The 18,190-nt window shown below is 44.0% G+C and overlaps 1 protein-coding gene across 2 annotated transcripts in view; it reads right to left on the reverse strand.

Annotated features, from left to right (window-relative positions):
• Positions 1-2,346: 2,346 nt before the first annotated feature.
• The window catches only part of mrpl32 (mitochondrial ribosomal protein L32), a 30,430-nt gene continuing 14,586 nt past the window's right edge, over positions 2,347-18,190 (reverse strand). The window contains exons 2-4 of one of the 2 annotated variants that reach the window (XM_078539347.1): positions 15,681-15,798; positions 5,913-6,100; positions 2,347-3,948 (exon numbers count right to left, since the gene is read on the reverse strand). In XM_078539347.1, coding sequence (XP_078395473.1) covers positions 3,691-3,948; positions 5,913-6,086 — 432 coding nt within the window. In that variant the 5' untranslated portion in view covers positions 6,087-6,100; positions 15,681-15,798 and the 3' untranslated portion in view covers positions 2,347-3,690. The remainder of the gene's footprint in view (positions 3,949-5,912; positions 6,101-15,680; positions 15,799-18,190) is intronic. The other variant, XM_078539346.1, reaches the window with a different exon arrangement.

Genomic DNA, 18,190 nt, shown 5'->3' on the forward strand with positions numbered 1-18,190 from the left:
CCACCCACTTGTATAATTAAAAGCATTGCATATAGTCTGCTATAGATGAGTGGAATTTTTTTTTTAATTCATTCAAGGTATGTGGGCACTGCTGGCTAGGATAGCATTTATTGCCCATCCCCAATTGCCCTTGGGAAGGCGGTAAGCCACCTTCTTGAACTGCTGCAGTCCCTGTGGTATAGGTAAACTCATACTGCTGGTTAAGATATTGATCCAGCAACAGTGAAGGAACGGCGATATATTTCCAAGTCAGGATGGTGAGTGGCTTGGAGGGGAATTTCTAGGTGGTGGTGTTCCCATGAGTCTGCTGCCCTTGTCCTTCTAGATGGTAGTGGTCATGGGTTGGGAAGGTGCTGTCTAAGGAGGCTTGGTGAGTTTCTGCAGTGCATCTTGTAGATGGTACACACTGCTGCCTCTGTTCATCAGTGGTGGAGGGAGTGAATGTTTGCGGAAAGGTTGCCAATCAAGCGGGCTGCTTTGTCCAGGACGGTGTCAAGCTTCTGGAGTGATTTTCCCGATGCAGATCCTAGTCATCAGTTGGAGAACCTGTGGGAAACCCAGGTCACTTCTGTAGGAGAGGCCTCATTGATTTGGGACTCTGGCGGTGGAAATCCTGTCTCCTGAGAGCTGATGGCCAATTAGAGGCCGGTAACTCTCCATTACCAGCAGCACCATCAGCCGAGATCGCTGCTGCAGGTATTGCTCCAGGGATTCACCAGGGATTTTTGTTAGATCCCAGGATTCAGGTGAGCGAGGGCAGGATAGGAGCTGCGGGGTGAGGATTGCAGGAGGGGTGGGGCATTGGAAGCAAGGGCAGGGGGTGGCTTTCAACAGCTCCTCCCTCTTCCTCAGGAATAGAACAAAATATAGTATTAAGGTAGAAAATCATCCATGATCTAGTTGAATGGCAGAGCAGGCCCGAGGGGCCGAATGGCCTACTCCTGCTCCTATGTTCCTTTCCAATGCTGGGTCGCCTCGACCAGGCACAGAGTCCCTGAAAATGAGAACACCGACCTGGTAGGCCGCAGGCAAATACAACAGGGTTTGCTGGATGTCTTGGGCAAAGGAAGGCGGTGTGACTCCCATTTAATTCCCAAGCTACCATTAAATTCTGCTGAGCTCGGATAATTGGTGTCAACTGGCTCATTAATGAGCCTAATTGACAACCTGCCAGGAGGATTTCCCACTGCTGGGAGATTGTCACATGGTTTCTCCTACAATTAAGTGGTCCTGGCCATCACAGTTCCTGCTGCAACAAGCTGTATTAAGTTCCACCCAAGTCATCTGTAAGGTGGCACCTCCACCTTCATCATCTGTATTTTCTTTAACCCTTCTGTGGCCTTGACATCTTTCCTAAAGTCTGCACACAAAATTAGACACAGTATTCATTCTGTGATCTAACCAATGATTTGTGTATGCTCAGGGTTACCTCTCTTCGTTTGTACTCTGATCCTCTTTTCTAGGATCCAACAAAGAGGTGCCAGTAAAATCTGAGACCAAAAGAACTCTGCTGACCAAGATCAGGGAGAGACTGTTGGAATTTCTTGGGCATGTAATAAGAAATGATGATTTAGAAAGTCTGATGCTGATGGGAAAGATCGACGGTAAAAGAGATCAAGAAATACAAAGAACAATCTTTTTAAAAAGGGTCTTGCAAACTGGGTGAATGTACCACCAAGGAGGAGATCCATGCCTCTAGAGCAAGATTAACATGGGGATGTCCATGGTCACCAATGCTGTCTTAAGTTATGGTACCTGAAGAGGGAGGATCCCCATTGGTTTTTCTTGAAGCTTTATTAACTTATCCCCCATATTTTAAGGAACATGGATCTAAACCACCAAGTTGCTTCGATTTAATGTATCCTATTTTTCCCAAAATGTATCACCTCACATTTCTCTGCATCAAATTTTATCTACAACCCATCTCCTCAATTTACAAACACATGTCCAACAAAATCACATAAAATCACAAAATCTCCTTGCAGTTAAGTGATTCCAGATCATACATTATATAAAACAGTAGGAGTGAGAGAGGGGCAATAGTTCCAACACACACCACAGAGCCACCTCTGTTTATATCTCAACCAAAAATATTATTAATCACTGTTCTCTATCTTAAACAAACTTCCTGTCCATACTTTCCACACCAGATGCCTTAATTTGAGCTGAGCTATGGCTGTCAATAATAGGGGGAAAGCTGTGGAGCAGGAAATGCTGACTTTCACAGAACGCTGGTCAATGGCTTGTTCTCGAGGCAATGCTACAGCAAACAAAAAAAATCTGCTTTTCAAAGTCACGGGTTATATTTAACTTTAGTATTCACCAGAAAATATTTACATGTTCAGGTAAATTTTTAAATTTGACTGCACCACCTCTGCTTTATTAAATATTGATTTGATTACAAAATCATATTCATACACTATTTATACATTGGCTAAATAAAGGACAGACATGGATATCTCTTATCATTCATTCAAATAAAGCAATGCTCCTTAGTTGTTTACTTTCATAGTGATAATGAGCAAAAATATCTCAATGAATCATTTCTTTCTGGTATATTGAATTCAGCATTGCTGAAACTTGAACATCTCTTACTAGCAATGGTCACCGGCAAAATACAAAAAGGGCATCAGCTTTTTAAAAAAAATAATTCACATTGACTAATTGCATGCTTTAAGTTTTGACAATAAGAACTACATTTTGAAATCAGTCTGATTAGCACATCCATTTCATAAATTAGACACTCTCTAGACAACACAAAGCCCTAAAAAGAACTAGGGAGCCTATTTTGATTAAATTAATCCATTCCACCTTTCTTTTCAAGACTGATGAAATAAAGCAGGATTATAGTTAAAAAGTAGCTCAGACCGATCCAACCATCTTAATCAAGGATAAAAAGGAGGCACCTTGAGGAGGATTAACAGTAATAGCAACATGGATTCATACAAAACCTTTTAATGTGAAGACTATCCCCAAACTTTTCAAACAGGTGCAAGGAAAGTAGACGCCAAGCCACGGAGAGGGATAGGGAGGGGTGGGTGCTGCTGAACAAGGGTTTAATTGAAGGATGGGCTTCCAAAAGGCTTTGAAAGGAGAGGGAGGTGGAAACATGCAGAGGTTTAGGGAGGGAAATCAGAAAGATCTGCGACCAATGATGGGACAAGGGGAGGTGGGGGGGATACAGGGAAGGCCAGTGTCAAGAGCAGAGTGCTTGGGGGAAATTGTGCCAGAAGAGAGAGGATATATAAAGGCTGGATGAGATTAGACAGATACGATGGGGAGAGGCCATGAAGGAGCTTAGAGACGAATATTGCTAATGCCTTAATATTGTTATAAACCATTACAATAGAAGTTATTTCTGAATTTAACTCGAATGCTTACTTCTGAATTGCTGCATAGAACAGAGAAATACGGAGGAAAAATACTGCTTCCCTCTGGGTTTGTCAAAAATAAAAACAATTGAAGAGAAAAAAAAACAACACCCACGCAGCATTTTGTGTAGAAAAGGGTTTATTACAATGCACAGCTCTATAGATTAGATTGAATTCCTGAAACACTTGCTGGGTCAACAAAAAGGGAACACTCTCAAATTAGGTTTTCAACTACAGAGGCACATTTTAACTCTGCCTACGTTATAAAAACATAAGGTCTCAGGTCAGCACCACCTTCCTCCTTTGTGCAGTGTTCACATCATGAGTCTACTGTGAACCATGATGGGCGCTTTCGATTCCTTTCAATGATCCTCTTCCCCTCATCAGCCTCTGTAACTTTTTCTCCCTTGTAAACTACAACGGTTTCTACAGGGGGGGTGTTAAGTGACCTTCCTTCCTGTACTCGAATCTGTGTTCGTACAAGGGCCGTTTCGTGTGCAACCTTTTGATAGCAGAAGGCGCACAACACGTGCTTCAGTTTCAAGTGCCCACATTCTTGACAGACCTCTATGTTGTTCTGAAATGAGAAGAAATTCCAATAAAAAGTATAAAACAATACCGGAGAAATTTTGCTCCAACTTGAGATTTAAATTTTACAAATAAAATTGCCGCACTATTTAAAATAAGGTGTGCAATTGCTGAGAAATATTTTTAAGAGGTAACCAATACAAACATGCAGTTCCAGCAAAGATGCTTTACACCTCCCACAGTCCACTTGTGTTACATTTATAGTGGAGGAGCCCAGTTATGGCGTTCATTGCAATGAGTATCGAGAGCTCTTTTTTTTTGTACAATCCTCTTGAAGATCACCTTCAGGCAACTTCGTATTTAGTTTTCAAGCAAAGGTCAGACAGCAGATTGCCCATGTACTGACTTTATCTGGGAATACATTGCATAATTTTTATAAACTGTACACATGTACACAGCATAGTCCCGCACAGATATTTTACAGCTGAAAGAAAACGGGATCAAACCCCATGCATTGGTTAAGTGAGTGGGCAAAAATTTAGCAGATGGAGTATAATGTGGGGCAATATGAACATGTCCACTTTGGCAGGAAGAATGGAAAAGCAATGTAGAACTCAGATGTAGAACTGTAGATGTTGCTACAGAGGGATCTGGGTGTACTGGTACATGAATCACTGTGCCATTATACATCGTACAGCAAGTGATTAAGGTGGCAAATGGAATGTTGACATTTATTGCAAGGGGAATGGATCAAAAGTAGGGAAGTTTTACTGCAGCTGTACAGGGTGTTGCTGAGGCCACATCTGGAGAACTGTGTAGAGTTTTGGTCTCCTTATTTGAAAAAAGATATAATTGCATTAGAATCAGTTCAGGGAAGGTCTACATGACTCATTCTTGGAATGAAGGACTTATCTAATGAAGAAAGGTTGAACAGGCTGGGTGTATACCCATTGGAGTTTTGAAGAATGAGAGGTGATCTTGTTGAAACATTTAAGACTCTGAGGGGACTTGGTAGGGTGGATACCGGGAGGATGTTTCCTCTTGTGGAGGAGACCAGAACTAGGGGATACTGTTTAAGAATAAGGGGGGTCTCCGTTCCAAGGTTGAGATGAGAAGAAAGTTTTCTCTAAGAGGGTCGTTAGTCTGTGGAATTCTCTCCCCGAAGGAACAGTGGAGGCTGGGTCATTGAATTTGTTCAAGGCTGAGTTAGATAGATTTTTGATAGACAAGGGAGTCATGGATTATGGGGGTGGTGTGGGGGGGGGGTGGGGGGCAGACAGGAAAGTAGAGCCAAGGCCACAATCAGATCAGCCATAATCTTATTTAATGGGGGAGCAGGCTCGAAGGGCTGGATGGCCTACTCCTGCTCCTGTGTCTTATGTTCCTCTCTAACATTCCATTAAAGACAGTCACACTCTGCAGAGGGAGATTTTATTTTAATACAGGCTGGCTGCTGGTCATGTGGCCAGCTAAGAACAGGAGCTACAAGAGCTGAGCAGTGAGAGTCCAACAGTGGGACAGGAATAGGTGAGAGCACACCCCTCAGTGAATACTGTATCATCTAATTCAATGGTTCAGATAGAAGGTGCTTCTTTCAACCCCTTAAATGGTGACTTAAATTTCTAATCTTGGAGGAGAATTCTAGTCTTTATGCAGAGAGTTGCTATGATCTGGAATTCACTGCCTGGAAAGGTGGCGGAATCAGATTTAATAATAACTTTCAAAAAGGAAAAGAAAAAGAATTTCAGGGGTTTGGGGAAAGAACAGGGGTTGGGACTAATTGGGTAGCTGTTTCAAAGAGCTGTCCTAGGCACATTGTGTTGAATGGCCTCCTTCTGTGCTGCTGATTCTGAACATATACAGTGGTGTAAAACATGTCGCTGGCAGCTTTAGGGGTGGTGCAGAATTCAACTGAGTCTAAACCTATACATATTGCGACAACTTTTAACAATTCTTGACCATCCGTCCCAAAGCCAAACAGTAGTTGCACTTGAGCTGACTCTATACAAGTACCTTCACTTTTTCTAATTTCGTAACGTCCCTCCTCCGACAACGGTTGACCTCAATGGTGCGTCGTTTTTTGGGTGCTGCCATCCAGAAGATACTTTCTAGGAAGCTGGGGCTATCACAGTGCTCATTGTCACAGGGTTCAGCCTCAGACTGAGAGAAGTCTACTGGGGCTTGCATCACCAATGCGGGAGCTGAGGGCAGAGAAACAGAAGTTAAATTGCGTTTCATTGACTGAAGATTAAAAGCTATATGTTGGGATGGAGAATCGGATGGACCTGCATTTATTTAACACCTTTCATGACTGCAGGATGGCTCAAAGTGCTTTATGGCCAATAGTAGTCCCTGTTATTAAGTAGGAAAATGCAGGCAGCGATGTTTTCATTGGTCACTTTGGTGCATACTATTGGGTTTTGGGAGACATACGTAAACCTCCTGCTCCCTCGACCCTATTCCCACTAAATTGCTGACTACCTAATTTCCCCACAGCCCCCATATTAGCTGATATCATTAATGGTTTTCTCTTCAGGTACTGTCCCTCTCTCCTTTAAATCTGCCGCCACCACTCCTCTCCTCAAAAAATTCTTAACCCCATCGTCCTTGCAAATGATTGTCCCATCTCCAACCTCCCTTTCCTCTCCAAAGTCCTTGAAAGTGTTGTCATCTCCCAAATCTGTGCCCATCTTTCCTGGAGCTCCATGTTTGAATCCCTCCAATCAGGTTTCCGCCCCTGCCTCAGTACTGAAATAGCTCGTCAAAGTCACAAATGACAACTTACGTGCCTGTGACAAAGATAAACTATTCCTCCTTGTCCTTCCAGACCTGTCTGCAGCTTTTGACACAGTTGACCACATCATCCTCCTCCAATACCTTTCCACTGTTGTCCAGATGGTTGGGACTGCTCTCTGGTTCCATTCTTATCTAATCATAATGGCTCCTTTTTCCGCTTCCACACCATTATCTCTGGTGTCTTCCGAGGTTTATCCTTGGCCTCCTCCAATTTCTCCTCTAAAATGCTGTCCCTTAGCAACATAATTCAAACCACAGCATTACTTTTCATATATATGCTGAATACACCCAGCTCTACTTCATCACCTTTCTCAACTCCTCCATTGTTGCTATGTTATCAGACTGCTTGTCCAGCATCCAGTATTGGATAAGCAGGAATTTCCTCCAATTCAATATTGGGAAGACTGAAGCCATAGTCTTCAGTCCCTGCTCCAAATTCCATTCCCTAGCCACTAATTCCATCCCTCTCCTAGGCAACAGTCTGAGATTAAATCAGATAATTACAAACAATCGTTGCATATTCTGACCCAAGATGAGCTTCCGACCACATATCCGTGTAATCACCAGACTGCTTATTTCCGCTTTCTTAGCGTTGCCCAACTTTGCCCCTGTCTCAGCTCATCTCCTGCTGAAACCCTCATTCATGCCTATGCTCCTCTGAGATCTCCGTTCATCTAAATCTGGCCTCTTGTGCATCGTGTTCTCTGGCCTACCATTGATGGCTGTGACTTCAGCTGTCTAGGCACTAAGCTCTGGAATTCTCACCCTAAACCTCCCTGCTTCCCAAACCCATCTCTTTGACCAAATTTTTGGTCACCAATCCTAAAATCTCTGACTCCAGGTGTCAGTTATTTTCTGATAAAGCTCCCGTGGAACATTTTGGTTCGATTACTGTACTAAAGATGCAATATTAATATAAATTGTTGTTCGCTGTACTTGATCTGAATGTGTCAGACGTAATAAGCAGAAAAGTCAACCATTTGCAGCATTGATTCCATCACTTGAAAAAGCACAAAAGGAAAAATAAATTAAATAAAAAGATAACCAGCTCTTATGTAAGAAATTCCCTTCTGGAGGCAGAAAGACGGGGAGACAATGCAATAGGTTTCGAAGTAAAAAGAAATCGTAAAAGAAACATACACAAAAGGTAACATAATGCAAGGAAGTACAAATAAAGGAACAATCAATCTGCTGCAATGTAACCCCAATTGCAGCAGTCAGAATACACAAGCAGAGGTATTGTCTGCAGTACCTGCTCAGTAATCTGAAATGCTCCAGTACTGGTTCCTACCGCTGGGGAAATCGCTTATGTTTATAAAGCTCATTGAGACCCTCTAGTGACAGAGACCAAGAACAGCAGCCACATTGTCACAGTCCACCCGAAACTGAATGCAACACCTAAATCAATGTGCCCAGCTCTTCCAGAAATTCAACTAACAAAAAATAAAGCTTTCTCACCACCCTCAATAATGTTGGTGTCTTTAATGCTTTTTAACCCACAGAAATCACAGCAGGAAGTATTCAATTATTAAGAGTGTAATTTTACTATGTGCAATTATTTGTGTGTCATCCATGGTAGCAGTTTCATCTCAAAGTCAGAAAGTTGTGGGTTCAAGGCCCTCTCCAGAAACTTCAGTCCGTAATTCAGACTGGCACTTCAGTGCAGTCCTGAGGGAGTGCTGCACTGTCAGAGGTGCCATCCTTTAGATAGATGCTAAACTGAGGAGAGTGGATATGAAAGACCCCGTGGCACTGTTTCGAAGAAAAGTGGAGAGTAATCCCTGGTGTCCTGGCCAATATTTATCCCTCAACCAACATCACTAGAAACACATTATCTAGTTATCATCACATTGCTGTTTGTGGGATTCTGTTGTGCTCAAATTCACTGCCACGTTTACAACATTACCACGGTAAATACGCTTCAAAAGTATTTCATTGGCTGTAATGCACTTTGGGACATCATGAGGTCATGAAAGGTGCTATATAAATACAAGTTCTTTCTATCTTTATTGAAACAATAGTGCAGGTTATCTTTATTTCACTTTCCTTGCTTTACTTAATGTGGGTCAAGCATGAATTGTCACAACAGAAATGCTTGATGTTAAGATGTTCATGTTAATGAGCAAGTTTCCTCCTGAAGCCTATAATTATCTTTTTCTCTCGACATCAAATGGATCAAAGGAGTGCATGGATTTTACAAAGATTATATCAAGATCTAAAGCAGTAGGACACCAAAGGAGCTGCAAAGTCTCAGAGGATGCGTATTGTGACAAGACAATCAAACCTACAGGAAGTGTGTTTCAGGGATTCAACAGGTCAGGAAAAATTGAATCAATTAACACCACAGCCCTTCCCGTGTTCTGAAGCACAATGTACAACTCCCTTAGGCCTTTATTCCATGGCTTAAAAACTGACAAGGTTTATCGCTATCGCTTTCCTGTGCCAGGAGAACAATGACAGACTTCTACCAGCATGTCGCAGCAATCGGCATTGACTGGCCCCAGTCCCCTTCGGCCATTGTGTAAATTAAGGACTAATATAGAGAAAGTCACCTATTTTAAGTTAGGTGAATCAAGTTTACATTTTAAGGACAATGATTCAGCCCCTCAGTGATGTTACACTGCAAGGGGCAGGAGGACAGCATGTTGCTCATTTTATTCGAAAGCTCCCAATACTTGCAATTAGAATACTCCGTAGGGTAAATTCATTATCAAAATGACTGCGACAATTGCGTATTAAAATGCGAGTGCTGTCCCCCTCATCCCACACGAATATACCATCTGAACTTAATTTCAAATCATGCATCAATTTAAAAGGGAAATTGAATGTGAAAAGGATGTCCTCACCCTCGGGTTAAAAATCAGCCTCATCCACCACGCACAACAAAACCACTTGTGAAGGCAGCATGAGCGGATTGAGTCATTGAAGCAATTACATACTTTCTAGCCATGCCTGTGATGGAACTTGGTGCTCTTCACAGTTAGAGCATCTCTGGGATTGGTGGTTTTATGGTTGCATTGATAGTGGGGAATAGAGGAAAGGAGAAAATCAAAGCAAAATGTTGACACAATGATATCTCAGCAAGAGCAAGTGATTGGAAATGCAAAATTCCACAAGGACATGCAGAATGAAGGACTGTGGACTCATGTGATGCAGCATCTAAATTTTGTGAGGGTCTTGTGGCGTTTCCCTATGATAAAGGTGCCATCAGTTAAGTGTCAGTTTTGGCCCATTCAGCAGCATTCTCACCTCACAGTCAGAGTTCGTGGATTTAAGTGCCAGACCAGGATTTGAGCACTTAAATTGGGATGGTACTCAGGGAGTGATGCATTGTCAGAGTCGCCATCTTTTGGATTGAGACATTAAAACGAGGCCCCAACTGTCTGTTCAGCTGGATATAAAAGGTCCCATGATACTACTCAAGGTGCAAAGGAGTTCTCCCGGTGTCAGGGCCAACATTTAACCTTCAGCCAGCCCTACCAAAACAGATGAGCATCAGTCATTTTCCTCCGTCTGGCTTGTGGTACATTGCTGTTTCAATAGTTATCCATTGCCTGCGAAGCACTTTGGAACACCTTGAAGACTTTAGTGGCACTACAGAAATGCAAGCCTTTTGTTGGAGCACGAGGCAAGCAAACCATTAGCACCAGAAGAGTCCAGACAATTATTGTAAAGTCATACAAACTAAAATGTACAAATAAAGAAAAGGAAACATGAAGAAAACAGCAGCAGCAATAAATATTACAAAGAGAAAGAGATTAATGACACAAAGTAGAGAAAATGTTAAGACATTGCATGCAACAATGAATGAACAGACAACACTATTTTACAAGTGCTTATTAAAAATTCTCCTCTGTAAACAAAGGGAAAACTGAATGAGATAATACGTATGTACTGAAAATATATTGTAATGAGGCTATGGCCTCACGCTGTATATATTCTAAAATTTTAAAAGCTGGACCATGACCTTTTAAAATGGCTGAAGCTATGTCTGCCTGTGACCCTGAACAAATGGACCTATTTGGCAGTATCAAAGAAATTTGCACCTAGTTATCTCTGAAGAGACCCTAACCCTGTGGGCAGCAGCAGGGATAAAATTCAAGGTGAACTACACAGAGGCCATCTACATTTCATAAGCTAGGCCTGGCCAACTGGTGCCAATTCATCTGCTAGGACAAAAAACCCAGACAAAGGGATACACACTTATCAAAGCCAAAGTGAATGGAGTGGGAATCAGGTGACATAACCCCCCCTCGCTGGTGGAACCAGTAATATTGCCTTGTGGAGCTGCAAAGCACAGTCTGCCATTGTTCCATCTGCCTAGCAGCAGCATAGAAAAAGGGCTCTGTCCAGATTTGAATGTCTGGCCCCCATCTACAGCATTTCTACTGGAACATCTGTACCATTGCCTACAAGACAGATACGCAGAGATGAATCAATCTCATTGTGGAAGTCAACTCTACTAGAACAAGGAAATATCCGGCATCAGTTCAGCCTGCCGACCTCTGAAGGAATACAGCAGTGGACTTTGACTCTGGACACACGTGAAACAGTAATTCTTTTCTCTGTGGTCTTTGCCCTGTAAATCTCTCTTTCTCTATCCCACTTTTACTGTACGAGTGAAAAGGAGGCCACATTGCTAACCTCCTCTCGTGTTTGAGTGTGTGTAAAATAAACTAACTCCTCGAGTTCATCCTATCTCCAGTTTGCTGGGGGGTTATTAATGGATCACACCAAAACCCAAGGAGTTGGGACATACACCACTGCTTATGGGGGATTCAAAATCAAAACACCTTTCTGTTTACAGACGGGTGGTGAGAGGAGAAATTAGGGCTGTTTAAATTAAACCCCCTCCTGCCTGTAACACAAATTGGAACTCAAGGGCCAGAATAACCCATTTGAATTTGACCAGAGTCCAAATTAAGAGACGAGTCGAATAAGTCAATCGGAAGCCAAAAGGAGAAAACTCAGTGGCTGGAATGAATTTTAAAACACAAGTAACTGACCACAGCAATTTCCCTTTCCCTAACACTAAGAAAATGGCAACTTTTGATGTCCACATTTGGATCAAGCAAGGAAATTTGAATGGTGAAACTTTGGCGGCCCTTAGCATGGAACAACTGAAAGCTGTAGCTAGGAATGTCATTAAAATTGCCCAGAAAAATGAAAAAAAAGTGAACTAATCCAATTGTTGATAGAACATTTGGATTTCATGTTACCAGTAGAGCAGTTAGATGTAGAGCTCAGCCACGACTCCGAATCCTCTCCCCTAGCCAAAATTGAGCTGGAAACAATTAGATCAGAGCTAGAATTTCAGAAGAGGGAAAGGGACAGAGTGAGAGAGAGAGTGCGCACAAGAGAAAAGGAGAGAAAAAAGGAGAGGGAGGGAGGGAAAGAGAAGAATTCCAGCTCTGAAAATTGGAAATGGAGCTAGCAGCTCAAAGGGAGAGAGAGGCCAAACAATTGGAAGCCGCAAGGGAAAATCTCTCTACCTGGTGGCATCCCCTATCTCCCTAAACCGGAACCACTCTGAGGCCCTCAAGTACACTAGATTCATTCCCAAATTTGAAGAGAGTGATGTGAAGTCATTTTTTGCCACTTTTGAGAAAGTAGCAGAACAGCTAAAATGGCCATCAGCTATCGATACATTTTTAATTCAAGGTCAGCTGTCAGGGAGAGCCCAAGGTGACTCCTGATGTGTCCATGGATTATGAGCAGATCAAGGCTGCCACCCTAAGTGCCTACGAGTTAGGCCTAGAGGCATACTGCCAGCAATTCCGGAACGCTCGTAAGAAGCCCACACAAACCTACAGAGAGTTCAAATGACTGAAGCAAATCATGTTCAACTGATGGGTGAGCGCCCTAAGAATCCCACGCGCCTATGAGGGGCTGCATGAGTTGGTACTGTTGGAGGAATTTTAAAATTGCCTACCCTCCAACCTGCGAATGCACTTGAGAGGTGCAGAGAATCCTCATAGTTAGGGACACAGCCGTCACAGCAGGGGGCAATGATCTCAACCATAGGCCGGGAAACTCAGGCAGGCCCTTTCCAAACCATTGCCATGAGAATTGGAAAGAGAAGCAGGGCGACCCAGTTAGGAAAGGGTCTCAACCCAGAGAAAAAAAAGAGGGTGTGAGAAGCCCCCCCTCGCACCACCTGAAAGGAGAATTCCCAGCGGCCAGTGTGTTATCATTGCAATAAAATAGGCCATTCCAGACCCGAGTGCTGGGGATTACGAGGGAAGCCTGTTGGCCTAATGGGGCTCATAAATGGTCCCCTGAAGGAGCCCCAGTGGGTAGTGCAGCAAAGCAGGCAGAGACTCTGGCCACAGAAACGTACCCCTTGGAGGGCATGGTACTCTGCATGTCTGAGCCAGACAAATTCCCAGAGTGTTTCCAGAGTTTTGTCCTTTCAGGACCAGTATCCCTCCTACCCATCCCAAAAATGTGAGCAAGTCTACTGTACTGCTCCAAGACACGGGTCACTCAGTCCTTGATGTTGGAGGGAAACTTAAACCTACACCCCCACCCAGTGTCCACCCTGAATGCGGAAACACTGATCAGTGGAGTGGGAGGACAATCGATGTTTGCACCCCTGCCTAAGGTCCACCTCAAGTGTGACCTTGTTTCAGTAGGAATTACCCCTGAACTACCTGTAGCAGGAATCAATTTCCTCCTTGGGAACGCAGGCAGCAAGGTGTTAAGCCAGTGAAAGAAAAGAGGCCATAGCCAACCAGCAGAAATCTGCAGGACAGCAGAAATTTAGGGAAGGGCCAGAAGCCCAAAAAGGCAAAATAGCACCCATAATTCCTGAGCAAGGGCTGCTCAAATGTAGCAAAGCTGAAGCCAGGTCAGTAAAGTTAAAAGTGGTGCAGGAAAGGCCACTAGAATCTAAAACAGATTCAGAGTATCAAGAATTAAATGGGGACCAGATAAGTCCCAGAGCAGGGAAAGAGGTAGTGAGGGAGATGCCCCATGTAGCCGAACAGCCTAAAGGAAGGTAGGTTAGTAAACCAGGAAATGAAAAGGTTAAGGGCTTGCCTGAAGTATGACTAGCAGAAACCTTCTTTCCAATATTAAATAGGGACAAAGGGAGCCCCCAAACAGATGAGCAGATAGGGAGTGAGATGCCTCACCCAGCTGAAAAGCCACAAAGGCGTGCAGCTGCAGCTGCACATCCGCTTGAGGGCAGTGGCGTTCCAGGGGACATGGAACAAGTTAGGAGAGTGCACCCTCCAAAGCTAAAGGCCCCAGAAAGGAATCCAATGATTGTTTTAGCCAATAACTTTCTGATGAATTTAAATGGGGACCAGGAAAGCTCCAAATTGGCCCAGAAAGAGTGAGGGTGATGCCTCACTTAGTTGAGAAACTACCAGGAGGTACAGCGAGAGCTGATCATCCACCAGAAGGCAGTAGTGTCCCAAAAGACATGGAGCCTACCACCCAACCACCAGAGGGATCCCAACCAGATTGGACCCCATACTCACCCGCCTTAATGCAGAATTGTAAGGCAAGCTGACAGGGCTGCCCCCTGTGTTAAAATGACCCATAACAACCCACCAGGCTACAGCGCTGTAACCCTACCCGGTATGGACACTGGACAGGCCCTTTCGAGAAGGCCATCCTCCTATCATCCAGGTTCATCCTGTCACCTGATGCCAATTCATCTGCTAGGACAAAGGACCCAGACAAAGAGTTACACACCCTTTGTCAAAGCCAAAGTGGAAGGGTGGGAGTCATGTGACATAACACCCCCACCTAGCTGGTGGAACCAGTAATATTGCCTTGTGGAGCTGCAAAGCACAGTCTGCCATCTTTCCATCTACCTAGCAGCAGCAGCACAGAAAAGGGGCTCTGTCCAGGTTTGAATGTCTGTCCCCAATCTACACCGTTTCTACTGGAGCTTCTGTATCATTGCCTGCAAGACTGATTCAACTATGCATACCTATCTCATCGTGGAAGTCAACTCTACTGGAACAGTGAATTATTCGGCATCAGTTCAGCCTGCTGACCTCTGAAGGGATACAGCAGTGAACTTTGATTCTGGACACACGTGAAGCAATAATTCTTTTCTCTGTGGTCTTTTCCCTGTAAATATTTCTTTCTCTTTCCCTCTTACTGTATGAGTGAAAAGGAGATCACGTTGCTAACTTCCTCTCGTGTTTGAGTGTATGCAAAATAAACTAACTCCGAATTCATCCTATCTCTAGTTTGCTGTGGGGTTATTATTAGAAAATTGGATTACACCAAAACTGAGAGTTTGGGAATAAAGGGGGAATTATAAAGGGGGAAATTCAAAATCAAAACACCTTTCTGTTTACGAATGGGTGGTGAAAGGAGAAATCAGGGCTGTTGAAATTAAACCCCCTACTGTCTGTAACAATATACAGAATGCTAAAAACTTAAATCAGCAACAATAGATCAGGAATGACACATAACAGATTTAACAGCAGCAATCATCTCCATCATAAACCTATACAAACACTTCTGTGAAGCCTCTACTATCATCCTACTGTTTTGAAGCAAAAATCACCATTTCTTTTTCTTCCCCAAAACCTCACCAATTATTAATTATTCCAATGGTCTGTGCTTTGTACCAGAATATAAAAACTCACAATGACAAGTACTGACTTCACTTTGAAGAGCACACAACCTTCCCTAAAACTGTTCGAACATTCTCATTTCAAGCACTATTCAGCTAGCTGACAAAATAGTGGTTTCAGAACATGTCTGTGCCTTGAATATTAATAGTTCTGGTATACAAGTAACAGGCACTTGTTCAGTGGGGGGCTAGTGCCTACACTGTTTGCATGATTCCCCAATTGGGGCCTGTCTTACCTCAGAGATCAGTGTTTATATACCACACACCAGATTGCTAACAGCTATGAGACAAGAACTGGCATTTTTTCTTGGCTAATGTTCCTACAATCAAGTACTCAAGATGTTAACCTTGGGCTCTCTAACAGTGGTTCAAGCATTCTCTACCTTGACTGGATGCAGTTAATCCTCATCAGATGTTGCTGGAAGACCATAGCTATGTTTTTCGTGGACAGAACAGATTAAGAAATACTCCGAAGAGGGAATCTCACCATCAGCTCTCGAACTAAACAAGAGTGACAAACTTTATTTTACTCAAAAGAAAAACACACTTCTATTCAAGTGATTAGCACAGATCAGCAGAGAAACCAGTAGGAACGGGGAGGCGGTGGGGTAGTGGGAATGTCACTGGACTAGTAATCTAGAGGCCCGGGCAGCTAATGCTCTGGGGACACTGGTTCAAATCCCACCACGGCAGAAGTTGGAACTTAAATTCAATTGATAAATACAGAATTAAAAGCTAGTCTAATGGTGACCATGAAACCATTATCGATTGTTGTAAAAACCCATTTGGTTCACTAGTGCCCTTTAGGGAAGGAAATCTGCTGTCGTGACTTGGTCTGGCTTACATGTGACTCCATAGCAATGTGGTTGATTCTTAACTGCAGTTAGGTGGTGGTTGACTCTTAACTGTAGTCAGGAGGTGGTTGCCCTTGGAGTCCTCAACATCGACTCTGGGCCCCATGAAGTCTCATGGCATCAGGTCAAACATGGACAAGGGAGCCTCCTGCTGGTTACTACCCACCATCCTTCCCTCACCACAGCTGATGAATCAGTGCTCTTCCATGTTGAACACCATTTAGAGGAAGCTCTAAGGGTAGCATGAATGTACTCTGGCTGGGGAGTTCAATGTCCATCACCAAGAATGGCTCAGTGGCACCACTACTGATCGAGCTGGTTGAGTCCTAAGGAACATAGCTGCTATACTGGGTCTTCGGCAGGTGGCGAGGGAAGCAACAGTGGGAAAAATCTACTTGACCTCATCCTCACCAATCTACCTGTCGCAGATGCATTTGTCCATGACAGTATTGGTAGGAGTGTCCAAGGCACAGTCCTTGTGGAGACGAAGTTCCATCTTCACACAGGAATCCTGCAGTGAGTAACTCACCTCCTGACTCCCCAAAGCCTGTCTTCCATCTAGAAGGCACAAGTCAGGAGTGTGATGGAATACTCTCCACTTGTCTGGATGAGTGCAGATCCAACACAACTCAGGAACCTTGACACTGTCCAGGACAAAGCAGCCCACCTGATTGGCACCCCTTGCACAAGCATTCACTCCCTCCACGACCGACGAACAGTGGCAGCAGTGTGTACCATCTACAAGGTGCGCTGCAGCACCTTCCAAGCCCACGACCACTACCATCTAGAAGGACAAGGGCAGCATATACATGGGAACGCCACCACCTGGAAGTTCCCCTCCAAGTCACTCACCATCCTGACTTGGAAATATATCGCTGTTCCTTCACTGTCACTGGGTCAAAATCCTGGAACTCCCTTCCTAACAGCACTGTGAGTGTACCTACACCACATGGACTGCAGCAGTTCAAAATGGCAGCTCACCACCACCTTATCAAGGGCAACTAGGGATGGGCAATTAATGCTGGCCCAGATCAGATCTAAGCTCTGCAGTCCTGCACATCAGCGCAAAAGACAAAGCTGAAGCATTTGCAACAATCTTCAGCCAGAAGTGCCGAGTGGATGATCCACCTTGGCCTCCTCCAGAGGTCCCCAGCATCATAGATGCTAGTTTTCAGACAGATGCTAGTCTTCAGTTCACACCATGTGATGTCAAGAGACATCAGAGATGAAGAGAATTTTTTTCTGAGGGTTATGAGTCTTTGGAACTCTCTTCCTCAAAAGGCGGTAGAAGCAGAGAGTTTGAATATTTTTAAGGCAGAGCTAGATAGATTCTTGATTAACAAGGGGGTGAAAGGTTATCAATTCAATTCACACCACGTGGTGTCAAGAGACAGCTGAAGGCACTGGACAGTGCAAAGGCTACGGGCCCTGACAACATTCCAGCAATAGCACTGAAGATTTGTGCTCCAGAATTAGCCATGCCCCTAGCAAGCTGTTCCAGTACAGCTACAACACTGGCATCTACTCGGCAATATGTAAAATTGCCCAGGCATGTTCTGTCCATGAAAAGCAGGACAAGTCAAACCCAGCCAATTACCGCCCCATCAGTCTACTCTCAGTCATCAGTAAAGTGATGGAAAGTATCATCGACAGTGCCATGGAGCAGCACTTACTCAGCAATAACCTGCTCACTTGAGTGTGGCATCAAGGAGCCCTAGTAAAATTGAAGTCAATGGGAATCAGGGTGAACCATCAGGAGGATGTCGTGGATCACTGCATAATGCTAATACCATTTGCGACTCCTCAGATACTGAAACAGTCCGTGTTCATAAGCAGCAAGACCTGGGCAATATTCAGGCTTAGGCTGACAAGTGGTAAGTAACATTCACGTTACACAAGTGCCAGGCAATGACCATCTCCAACAAGCGAGAATCTAACCATCTGCCCTTGACATTCAATGGCATTACCATTGCTGAGTCCCCCAATATCAATATCCTGGCTGGGAAGGGACGGTGGGTGGGGAGTGCGGTGGTACCACT

This window comes from Cetorhinus maximus, chromosome 3 (genome assembly GCF_964194155.1).
Source record: "Cetorhinus maximus chromosome 3, sCetMax3.hap1.1, whole genome shotgun sequence".
Classification (NCBI taxonomy): Eukaryota; Metazoa; Chordata; class Chondrichthyes; order Lamniformes; family Cetorhinidae; genus Cetorhinus; species Cetorhinus maximus.